Source organism: Zonotrichia albicollis, chromosome Z, assembly GCF_047830755.1.
Source record: "Zonotrichia albicollis isolate bZonAlb1 chromosome Z, bZonAlb1.hap1, whole genome shotgun sequence".
In the NCBI taxonomy this organism is placed as follows: Eukaryota; Metazoa; Chordata; class Aves; order Passeriformes; family Passerellidae; genus Zonotrichia; species Zonotrichia albicollis.
The window spans coordinates 68,381,290-68,393,568 of record NC_133860.1 but is presented as its reverse complement, the minus strand read 5'-3'; the positions used below and the strand labels follow the sequence as shown (position 1 = coordinate 68,393,568).

At 42.8% G+C, this 12,279-nt stretch overlaps 1 protein-coding gene across 1 annotated transcript; it reads right to left on the bottom strand.

Annotated features, from left to right (window-relative positions):
* Positions 1-4,488: 4,488 nt before the first annotated feature.
* TUSC1 (tumor suppressor candidate 1) lies at positions 4,489-5,710 on the bottom strand. Its single transcript, XM_005493127.3, has one exon. It carries the CDS (start codon positions 5,693-5,695, stop codon positions 5,123-5,125), a length of 573 nt encoding a protein of 190 aa, XP_005493184.3. The 5' UTR covers positions 5,696-5,710; the 3' UTR covers positions 4,489-5,122.
* Positions 5,711-12,279: the final 6,569 nt, after the last annotated feature.

Sequence of the window (12,279 nt, the reverse complement as noted above, 5' to 3'; positions counted from 1 at the left end):
TTGGGAAAACATTTCAAGTACACTGCTCTGACTTCAAATTATTTTACAGTATCCACTCTGAAACATTTCTTCCTCACCACTGCAGTGCAGCAAAACTCCTTCAAAGTGTAAAAGCAAGATTTTTGATAATTTAAAAAAAAAGAAATCCTTCACTTCTAAAGGAAAAGCAAAAACAAAATTCTAAATTATTGGCCATAAAAGCCTCAGCTGCGACTGAGGCTTTCTATAGCTAAGCAGAATGGTTTGACTGTCTTCAACACGAAGAAATAATAAATGCCCACAGAGACATAATTTGACCATGGCATAGGAAAACTATTGCAAACTTAATAAGGAAGAAAAAAGCCAGACACAGCTAAGTATTTACTATTAATGAACAAACACAGTTATTTCAGTAACCCATATAATTTCTGTAGGCAGTCATCATTTTGCAACAACCTCACCTCTGGTTATGCCCCAAGCACTTACATACTAATCAGGATTAGGCTGGGTCAGGCACTTAGAAGTGAGTTTGTCAAAGCACAGCACCTGGATGCTGCTGGCTGATTAGAGCTCATTCCTCTATTAATAAACAATACTGCACAGGGTGGTTAAAGAGTTGTACTAATCTAGGTGATAAATTGCAAACAACTATGGAAAGCACCTGAGGTCATTGAAAATTCTGCAGCACTTACACAATGGAGATGCTCAGGCTTCTGGCCCTCACAAATTTCTGCATGAAATAAATTAACCTTAATGACCACCACAGCTAATAATCTCAACAGGGGCTAAGGATTGTTTGTAGAGCAGCTCTCCAAAGCTTGCCCTCACTTCAAAGGCATGCCAGTGCATGACACAGTAGAATTTTTCTTCAGTGCAAATCTTTTACTTTATCCAAATTTCAATATTTTTATTCATTAAATATTTATAAGTATATATGGATATAATTCCATTAGCTGTTTTTTGATGGTCCCATCTTTCCACAGTAATTCTCTCTCTGAAAACATTCTCTTTCTCTGGATTATCCAACCAATTTGCCGTCTTCCCAGATTTATAACACAGTCGTTCTCTGATATAGCTATATCTAAATCAGCCCCAGCTTCTAAATGCAATGCCTTTTATCTTCTTTTCTGCTACAACTACATTCTGACTGCACAAAGACTCTTGGCAGCACAAAGAGCAAACAACTGGCCTTGAGAATCATGAAATAATACTGGTTCCAAGTCTTTTTTAAAAAGAGCTTTTTAATCAGATGCTGCTATTATTCTCTGAATGATACAGGGTTTTATTTTGGAAGTGATGTGGCAGTAAATGCAATTTGGATATTTTACAGAACAATGTTTCAAGGGCACCTACACTTAAACTTCCCACTATTACAAAGCAGATACCAGTTATCACTTTAAAATATACAGGAAAGATCTTTTTGATTTGTGAACATTAAAAATCCAGCTTTAAACCACTTCTTTATGCAACTTTGGAACAGAGGGTTTCTAGATATCATGCAAATATCTTTACTGAGCTGAACACTAAAGGGGATACTGAACATATTGAGATAGATGGAAAGGGAAGAGTAACAGATTACTGCCTTGGTGAGAAAGTGGCCAAATTAAACTATTCTGAATGGTGTTAGTTTATCATACAAAGACATTTAATTTATTTCATTATTCTCTGTGGGCAGCTATAGCACTGAAAAACCCCAGCACATTCAAGGAGATGAGTACAGTGGACAAAGGGCTCCTTCAGAGTGCAATATCTAATGAAACTTAAATTAGGTCTCAAAGGACCAATAGAATGTATATAAAATATAGCACTGACACTGAGCCATTCTGTTCACATGCATGTTTTAAAGTAATTGTCATCAAATTCACAGATGGCCCCAGAAGATTTAAATGCATTTTTAATACAGCATCCATACATATAACTTCTTTAAAAATTCATATTTCATTCTAATTTCTTTACATGATGCACAGGACAGAAGGGTAAGGAAAAGTCTACAGCTAAAACTAAACACTTCCTTAAGGAATAAAAGAAAATAGCTTTGTTTTCACTTCATTGTTAACAATGAAGTGAAAGGCTACAACATTTTTGCTTCTGTTTGCCTCTGTGAATTTATATATGTCAAAAAAAGTTAAAAGAGTATGCATTAATATTCTAAGCACTGCAAAATAATGGGAAGATATTATTGCCTAATAATATATTTTATATATTGGTATACTTATTGTATTTATGTGGTGAAAGAAACAAGCAATACTGAACAAAACACTCAAAGACCAAATATAAACCTGAATTCAACCCATTCTCTAATAAAAAAATTTACCTGTATAAAAATCACTCCCATAACAAACACTAATTCAGTGTAAAACAAAATATTATGCAGAAGTTAATTATAAGTAAAACATTTTAAACAGGAAGAACCCACCTGTATTCACAAATTTGCTGCTATAATAAAATAAAAAAAAATATATAAAAAATTTTGTTTCCCTTTTTTCAACTAACCATGCAAAGAGATAGATACTTAAAACCTAGAATCAAAAACATGAAAAAAACATTATTTTGAAATTCAGAATTTTGAAAACGATCAGTACACAAAATTATTTTGAAGCAAAGAACTGAAATTATAAAACAAAAGGGCAACACGATGGTATAGTTCTGGGTTCTGTTTTTCTTGTGTATTGTATACCAGTTTTGTTCTGTAATGCACTCTCTTCCAAATACAGTGAAGCCACATTCACTCAGGCCAAAGGAAGAAGGACTCCACATTGCAAGACACAAAAACCTAGAGACACTACCACAACAACTAAACAAAAAACAAAAAAAGGACAAACACCTATCCTAGTCCAGATGGTGATAAAGAGAATTAAGACAAAATTTGGGAGTAAGAAGTGAGGTCTGGACCTTCAAGATTTGACTTCATTGGACACAAAGTAGAACAGACAACCAAAAGTAGAGTAAGGTCAAAGCTCTTCACTCAACTGCAGTGCCTCCTCTCAGACATACAGGTGCTGAAGCGTGTCAGGCAATGGTTCGTGTTTTCCACCGACCATCAACATTAAGGGTTTTGGCTGAATGTGCATGTGACATCAAGCTACTAACTGTCAGAACTAGTTGCACAGACAAATCCAGATGGGATGCTTGAACAGTTATAGCCCAAAGGATATTTACTCCTCCTCTAAGTCTCAGTCTATGCAACTTCCTGTGGACAAGGATCACACAAGTGTGTAATGAAGGAGTGCTCACAAGCCATAATGTGGGGTCACTGTAGTGAAGTGTACTTTTTGTACCATCTCTTTAAAGGCCTCTCCTAAATTTGGATTTTGTTCTCAAAACCAACTCAAAATAACCAGATCAGGCAAATGGTTAAATTAAATTTTTGCAGCTTGACTAAGTCAAGGGATTATTTATTGCAGTCTATGAGGAAATATTCTAAATCTTTTCTCTGGCTTTTGACATTAATTTGAATTCTACTGAGATACTTTTCTCCCTCTGTAGTCTGCAGGTTTGTTTTATAATTTATCTGTCAAGGTACAGATATAAATGTAAAAAATCCTTTATGCAGACTTACAGAGAACTTAGTACCCCTGTCTAAAAAGTCTATTTACTGCAAGTTGTCACAGTAGTTTAGTTAAAAAGAATTGCATATTCTATGAGGGCGGTCCAGGATCTCTCCTCTTTTGCACACACCAACATGGGCAACTTTTGAGAAAGATGCCTGACATAGTCACACATTTCTAGCATTCTACCTTGAGTTCTGTCTTCTCCTATTTTGTCGGATTCTTTTCATCTTTTGGGTATTCACACTTTACTGGAAACTGTAATTAGAGCAAGATGATCTTGATGGTATTGTAGATACAGTAGTTCTTGTGCATTTAGCTGGTATTTTTGAGAATTCTTAAGTTTATAAAACAAACACCATAACCAGACATCACCACCCACACTTTTTCATCAAGGAGATACTGACTGCACCGTGCCAAATTATTTTTCCATTTTGAGAACACACTTGAAACTGCAGATCCACATATTTAACAAGTAGTAGTGGCATTTATGATTAGAGGGTTATGTTCACATTATATGAAGTAATGGCTCTTTTCATTAGCTACAGACTCCAGGATACTTTCAGAATATTATGAAATTTCATAATTTCTCACATTAGTTTCAACTTGAACTGAAACAGACCTTGGCTGTTAAAGTTTTAAGAAACCAATCTGAAACCTGAAGGCATAATCCAGCCTTTAAAGGACATGAAAAATACGGGTACACTACAAAACCAAGCTCTGCCTCAGTTCCGTTAAAAGGTTTCTTTCAACCGGCAAATTTTCTAGCAAAATTAATTTTCTAGCAAATTTTTCTAGGTCTGAACAACTAATTTCCTTCTAAACATCAGATAATTAAGAAGGTACAGTAATAAAAAAATCCAATTCTTTGGACTTTGGGAAGGCATAGTGCAATGACCTGAAGGCGCTTTACCTACAGCTTTAGAAAGTCCCTGTTAAAAATGCACACTTCAAACAATCATTTGGTGTATCATAAGTTTATTTAGTAGCTGCAGTTTTGTGTGAAAATGTAAAATTCAAATCAGTATTCATATGAGGGTGAATGAAGGCCATCATTACAAATACAAAGAGTGTTGTGCAGTAAGTGTCCAAGGCAATTCGTAGTTCAAATGATCACCAACTTTTACTGGAGCACTGAGGAAAGCTTTCAAGCTTGCTCCACTCCTCTTCCTAACATACACCAACTACTAAGAACTAGTCAGTCTCCACGGCTCTTGAAGCCTACATGATGGTCGCTAACTCAAGAGAAAAAAGGTGATCCACAGCTGCAGAGGCACAGTTCAATGCTGTGGGATGACACGAGATCAAGTGCTCTGCCCATCGCAGATTTCTCATCAACAGCCGCTTTAAGAGATTCCTCTCGTGTTCCAAGCCTCAGTTTCCCACTGAAGCTGAGGGTATACATCTAGGTAAAAGATTAACAAACCAGAACGCCTCCTCCACTCTTTCAGTGGAAAGGGCCCGGTTCGACGGAGGGAGCCGAGGGCAGCCACGGTGCCGCACGGGGTTCACAGCCGGGAGCAGCCCGCCCCTGCCCCGCGGCGGCGGGGAGGGCCCGCGGCACCAGCCGGCGCCGCCCCCTCCACCGGGGCCGCCTACACGGCCGGCACCAGGCTCTTCTTATCCAGCGGCTGCTCGTCCTCCTCGAGCAGCAGTTCCTCCAGCTCCCCTTCCTCGGCTCCCGAGGCCTCGGGCCCGCCGGCGGCCCGGCAGCGTCGCAGATGCCGCAAGGCCCGGCGGTGCTTCTCCTGCAGCCGCCCCAGCTGGGCGCGCAGGGCCTCCGCCTCCTCGCCCGGGTCGGCGGGGGGCTTGTCGGGGCCGGGCCCCAGCAGGGCCTGTCGGAAGAGGCAGCGGTTCTCGCGGCGCAGGCGGCGATTCTCCAGCCGCAGCCGCGCGTTCTCCTGGCGCAGCCGCGCGTTGTGCCACTCGCGCTCCTCCCGCTGCCGCAGCGCCTCGCTGTGGCTGGCCGCCAAGTCCGCGTACCGCTCCGCCAGCTGCTGCGGCGAGCCGCGCGACTCGCCCCGCCAGCCCTGCCGCCCGCCGCCCGCCCCGGCCTCCTCCGCGGCCCCGCCGCGCCCGCCGCTCCCGGCGGCGGCACCGAGCACCGCCCGTCCCCCCCGCGCCGCGCCGCTGCCCCAGCGCCCGCCCACCGCGCGCATGCGCCTCATCCGTGCCGCGCCCGCCGCCGCCCGCCCGCCCGCAGCCGCCGCCCGCCCGCCCGCAGCCGCCGCGAGCCGAGGGAGGGCTCCCGGTGCATGCAAATCGGGGCGGGGCCTGAGCCCGCGGGGCGGGGCCTGAGCCCGCCGGGCGGGGCGGGGCGGCCCCACCGCGCGCCCCTGCTATGAGCGCGGGCGACCGGCAGGGGGCTCGGGGGCGCCCGAGCCCGGAAGTGCGGGCAGGCCGGTCCGGAGCGGCCCTCAGGCTCCGTCCGCCGCCGGGCCGCTGCTATCGGCACACCGGGCCCGACAGAGCCGCGTCCAGCCTGGCCTTGAACGCCGCCAGGGCTGAAGCAGCCACAGCTTGTCCAAGCAACCTGTGCCAGTGCCTGTCAGTAAAGGTCTAAATGATGACCATTTATTTAAAACACTTAGAAAAGAAATAGCAAGGCACTGCAGAACAGAAATAATCTTAGTTTTACTGTACTTTTGCTGTAACTGCTAATCAACAGAAATGAACAATTATTTCCTGTACTAAGCCATTTTCCAAGAAGAGATTGACTAGGGCGTTTCAGAAGTTCTGCATGATATGTGACTGAACCAGTTTTGCATTGAAGGAAACATGTTAATACCTGTTTATGACTCAGTACTTAATGTTGCTGCTTTGTAATTTTATGAATTTACCCACTCATAAAACTTCAGTTTGAACTATAAGCTGAGCCTGAAGTAGCACTGAAACTCTGCCATGTGTGTGGAAGGATTTGCACTCCAGAAAAAGAGTGGAGTGGGTAACACAGAGCTTGAGCTTTTGATGACCAGTAAAAAAAAACAGTCATCATTAATGGCTGGCTTCGCTTTGATCCAAATTCCTCAAGTCTTTCAGAGAATGTTGTATCATGGGTCTTAATTTGTTTATTATCTTTGTTAGTTTTTTCATGTGCCTTTATTTTGTGCTGGAAAATACATGCATATATACTTGCATAAGGATTGATAGTCTATATTCTTAGAAAAATTAGGTAGCATATCAGAAGACTATTTACTGAGTTTTAGATTCCTTTGACAACGTTTAAACACTAATTTGATGTTTTTAGGTTAAAGACTGGCAGAAAGTTATTTGGATTGGGGAAAGATGATAAATGAACATAGAAAAACTTTCATCGTGAGATAGGCTCACACCAGAAAGCGTGAAGAGGGAAAGTGCAAATGGAGAAGTAACCAGAAAAATTGTGACAAGTTGTACAGTTTTCAGTGATTTTTTTTCTCACTGAATGGCTGTGAAGAACAAAATATTTTAAACAGCAACACAGTAATGGTATTATTTCATTCCTTCTGGTTAAAGCTCTGTGTTTACTTAATGGTGTTAGGTCTCTGTAGATAAGAGAAAGTGACAGTACTTGTGGACTATCAGCTGGCATTAATTTTGAATGCTGTCCAACCTGCACAGGAAAATTACTCTAGAAAAACACCTCAAAAGGAAAATAAAAACTCTTTGTGCCTGTCACTCCCTTACCACTGAATCCATCCTTTTGAAGTGAATTCAAACAGCACTGCTGCTTGTGTAAATATTGAGGGTAATATTCTCTTTTGGCTTTAGTGGAAGATATACCAAAAGGCCCAAATTAAGTTTAAATTTTTTTTGGTGCATTTTTTTCCCTCTCAAGTTAAGGAGTAATAGAATGGTTTGGGTTGGGAAGGATCTTTAGAGGTCATCTAGTCCAAATCCTTGCAATATGAAGGGGCAACTTCTTCCATGTTAGCCCTGCCCAACCTAACCTTGAATGACCCTAGGTGTGAGGCATCTACCAGCTCTCCAGGTAACCTGTTTCAGTGTGTCACTACTATTGCTGTAAAAAATTTCTTTCCTGTATGTGGTCTGAATCTACCCTCCTAAAATCAATTACCCTTTGTCCTGTTACTATAGACCCTACTAAGAAGTTTGTCCCCATCTTTCTTTAAGCCCTCATGAAGTACTGGAAGTCCAAAATAAAGTATCTCTGGAGTCTTCTTTTCCAGGCTGAACAACTTCACCTCTCTCAGCCTTTCCTCGCTGGAGATGTGATTCAGTTCTCTGATCATTGTTGTGGCCCTCCTCTGGGTCCACACCAAAAGAACCATATTTGTCTTGCGCCGAGGACCCCAGAGCTGGATGCAGTACTTGAGGTGAGGTCTCACCAGAGTGGAGTAGAGGGGCAGGATCACCTCCCTTGGCCTACTGGCCACATTTCTTTTGAAACAGCCCAGGGTATGTTTGGCTTTCTGGGCTGCAAGAAGACACTGCTAGCTGATGTCCAGTTTTCCACTCACCAGTATCACCAAGTGCTTCTTGACAGGACTGCTCTTAATCCCTTCATTCCCTGGCCTGTACTGAGGGTTGCTCTGACCCAGGGGCAGGACCTTTCACATGGCCTTGTTGAACCTTATGACACGTTTAACATGAGGAGTGAACCTATGGCTCCTTTAGCTTATGCAGCTCCCCCTGGATGGCATCATCCCTTGTGTGTGTCACACTCACTCCTGGGCTCTTGGTGTCATCTCCAAATTTGAGGGTATACTCAATCCCACTGTCCATGTCAGTAATGAAGATGTCAAATAATACTGACACCAATACAGACCCCTGAGGGACACCACTCATCATCATGGGTTTCCATCCAGACACTGAGCTGTTGAACACTACTCTGAATTCAGCCATCCAGGCAATTCTTTACTCACCAGATAGTCCACTCAAAATCCTCCCTCCAACTTAGAGAGACAGATGATGTAGGAGAATGTGTCAAAGACTTTACAGAAGTCCAAATAAATGACATCTGTAGCCCTTCCCTTGTTCCCTGATGGAATCACTTCATCACAGAAAGGCCACTTAGTTGGTCAAGCAGGACTTGCCCTTGGTGCAACCATGCTGGCTTCCTGTTACAATTTAATAGCTCAGTAGTTACCAGGTTCATCTTTTCTATGAACAGCATCTCCCTGAAATGCCATCCCAGCCTCTGAAAAATAGAACAAAAAGTAAAGAAATATCCCACCGAACCTCTCTCCCACTTCATACACTTCATACATTACCCTGAAGTGTGTGTAAATATACTTCATATAGGTTTTTCCTGAAATGAGGTAGATTATTTTGCTCTGATGCAGCTAGTTCAGTATGGCTTTCAGGCTTGAACTTGATTCAAAGTTGAAACACTGAAAAGCCCTCAGGATTATGACACAGATGTTTTCTGTAGTCCTGAAGATAAAGGAATTGCTGTGTATGTGTGAAACAGTGTCATTCAAGGGAGACCAACAAATTGAAAAATGCAATATAGGAAGCTTTAGCTTTTAAACTGAGTTTGTAAGTGCCTTCAAAATGGCCCAGTTCAGTGATGTCACCTTTTCAGTTGCAAGGCCCAATTGAGTTCATTTAATGTGTTTATTTAGTTGTCAATATTTGTCAGAATCGAAGTTTCTAGCTGACAGCCCTAAACCTTCCAAGTGGAAGTAAGGATTAACTTGTAAATACTAGTGGCTCTGCCTGAGGGATAGTCTGGAAGACCATTACTGGGAAAGAATATCAAGTTTCATTAGGTTGTATCTTGTGTCAAGATTTCTCTGATTGCATGTAAAAGGTTAGCATGACTTGCATCACTAATTACATTTCAGTGGACAGAACAGAGCAAATTATTCAAAAAGCGATAAAATCAGGGAAAAGAACAGTGCAGGTAAGAGAATAATATTACAGGAGAATCATCAATTGAGGTTTATCTCTTGTTGTCCTCTGTGTGGCTGTGTGGCCAGCTCTTGGTCCATCCCCTCCAGGACAAGCCCCCACAGAGAAAGAGTGAAAGAGACAATGTAATAGTTAATACACAATAAACACTAAACATACAATACCAAGTGTTTATTGTGACATAGGAGGGAGTTTCAATGTGGGGTGAGAAACTTAGGCATCTATGCTTACTCTCTAGCCCATGGATCATCTATAAAAGTAAAGCATGGGCTTCTATCAGGAATAAGATTTGCCATCACTAGAGAAAAAATGAAACATGGAGTGTATTAGTAGTGTGCTAACAGTACTGGGAAAATGCAGGACCATCTGGGATTCCTTTTAGGTTGAGGGAAGAAATACTGGAGAAAGGATCTGTGGTCTCATGTATCAAGATAAAAGGAGCATTTCCTTTTCAAGTTTGGGAAATTTGGAAAACTGTCCCCTTCCAGGTTATTTTACCTCCCAAGTTGAGTTTTCAGTGGAAGACAAGTAAACTTCAATTTAAAGAAAAAAATTCTTTTTAGAGACAATAAGATAGCTCAGACAGTGCTGTTGTACTGAGGGAAAATATATAACAACATAGTAGATGTAGTTCTCATAGCCTTGTTGCTGCTTTTCATTCATAAATGATGTAGGCAATTTAGTTAGCACTACTAAAATAATTCTGTTGATAGATCTTATAATGTCATCTGTGACACCTTTTTAAATTTTTCCTGAGTAGAAGACACATCATATTTATTCTCAGCAGTCTTCACATTGAATTCAAGAACAAAGAGAGGGTCTTTATTCTTATCCTTGTTCACCAATGCTATAGGAATGCTACAGGAGTGCTACGAAAGGCAAAGCAGTAGGATTGTACTTAAAGTACTATCAGCCTAGAGTAAATGGGATCGCAAGTACTCTCTGTAACTAGGGATTGTGTTCAGAAGAGTATTGCGAAGAGGAAGAGGGTCTGGAAGCTAATTTACTTGCATTTTTGCCAGTCTGCTTTATGCATTGTATTTAAGGTGTCGTATTTCCTCCACTATTGTTAGTGTTGAGAACAGGATGTATTAGAAGTTGCCTTTTCATTCTTGAAAGGAGTGATGTTTTTGGGAATTTTGCAAGCTTTCTGAGAATGGGATACCTTGGGAAGGAGTTTATTACTTAACTATGTTACTGGATTGCTGATCTTTGCCTAGTAAATACCTGTGGTCTGATGTGCTTCTTTCTTGCACTTTTCTTTAATCTTTATTAGTTTCATATTTTATAAAAGACATTCTGAGTTTCTGTTGCTTTTACTGTTAACAGTATTTTCAGAACCATGCTTGAAATTTACTATCACCAAGTATATTTGGCACCAGCAGTTCTTGTTGATGCTTGCCAGCAAAAATACGATTTTATTGAAATAATTACTAAGGAAATAATAGGTAATATTGATGGTAATGGAACAGATCATCTTGAGTGCCATCACACAACAACTAGATGATGTCCAGGGTATTGGACTCAGCTAGCATGGGTTCAGGAGGGGTGGGTTGTCCTTGACCAACCTGATCTCCTTTTATGACCAGCTGGCCCACTTGGTGGATGCAGGAAAGACTGTGGATGTTGTCTACCTGGACTTCAGCAAAGCCTTTGACACTGTCTCCCACAGCACACTCCTGGAAAAGCTGGCAGCCCGTGGCTTGGACAAGCACATCTTCACTGGGTTAAGAACTGTCTAGATAGCCAGGCCTAGAGAATGGTGATGAACAGTGCTGCATCCAGCTGATGACTGCTCACCAGTGGTGTTTCCCAGGAATCTGTGTTGGGCCCAGTCATGCTCTGGATGATGGGATCGAGTCCATCATCAGTAAATTTGCAGATGACACCAAGATGGGAGCATGTGTCAATCTCTTGTAGGGTAGGAGGGCACTGCAAAGGGACCTGGAACAGTTGGATAGATGGGCAGAGTCCAAGATGAAGTTTCATAAGTCCAAATGCCAAGTCTTGCATTTTGGCCACAATAACCCTCTGCAGCGCTACAGGCTGGGGTCGGCGTGGCTGGAGATTGCCCAGGCAGAAAGGGACCTGGGGGTTCTGCTCGACAGCCGGCTGGACATGAGCCAGCTGTGCCCTGGGGGCCAAGAAGGCCAAGGGCTCCTGGCATGTATCAGGAACAGCGTGGCCAGCAGGAGCAGGGAGGTCATCCTTCCCCTGTACTCAGCACTGGTGAGGCCACACCCTAAATGCTGTGTCCAGGTCTGGGCCCTCAGTTTGGGAAGGACGTCGAGTCACTTGAGGGTGTCCAGAGGAGAGCAACAAGGCTGGTGAGGGGCTTGGAACACAAACTATACGAGGAAAGGCTAAGAGAGCTGGCCTTGTTTACGCTGGAAAAAAGGAGTCTCAGGGGTGACCTTATCACTCTCTACAACTTCCTGAAAGGTAGTTGTAGCCAGGTCGGGGTCAGTCTCTTTTCCCAGGCAACAACTTACAGAACGAGAGGCCACAGTCTTGGGCTGCACCAAAGGAGATTAGGTTAAATGTTAGAAGAAAATTCTACACTTCAGGAATGATAGGGCAGTGGAATCATCTGGCCAGAGAGATGGTGGAGTCACTGTCCCTGGACATGTTTTAAAAAAGGACTAGACATGGCACTCATTGCCATGGTTTAGTTGGTGAGGAGGTCTTAGGTCATAGGTTGGACTTGATTATTGTGGCCTTTTCTGGGGTTCAGGCCGTCCCCAGCAGGCTGCACGGGTAGTGCATTCCTGTTCAGGACAGACTGTCCAACCTCCCAAGCAGTTCTGAGCCGCAGGCAACCTTAGCAAGCTTAAGTGATACCAGCTCTTCAGTGATTATCAGCTCATTGTGATTTCAGCTCTTCAGCTTGCTAGGT

Bases quoted from the DNA above. Each gene is read 5' to 3' on its own strand.
- TUSC1 (XM_005493127.3), bottom strand. From the start codon at position 5,695: ATGAGGCGCATGCGCGCGGTGGGCGGGCGCTGGGGCAGCGGCGCGGCG.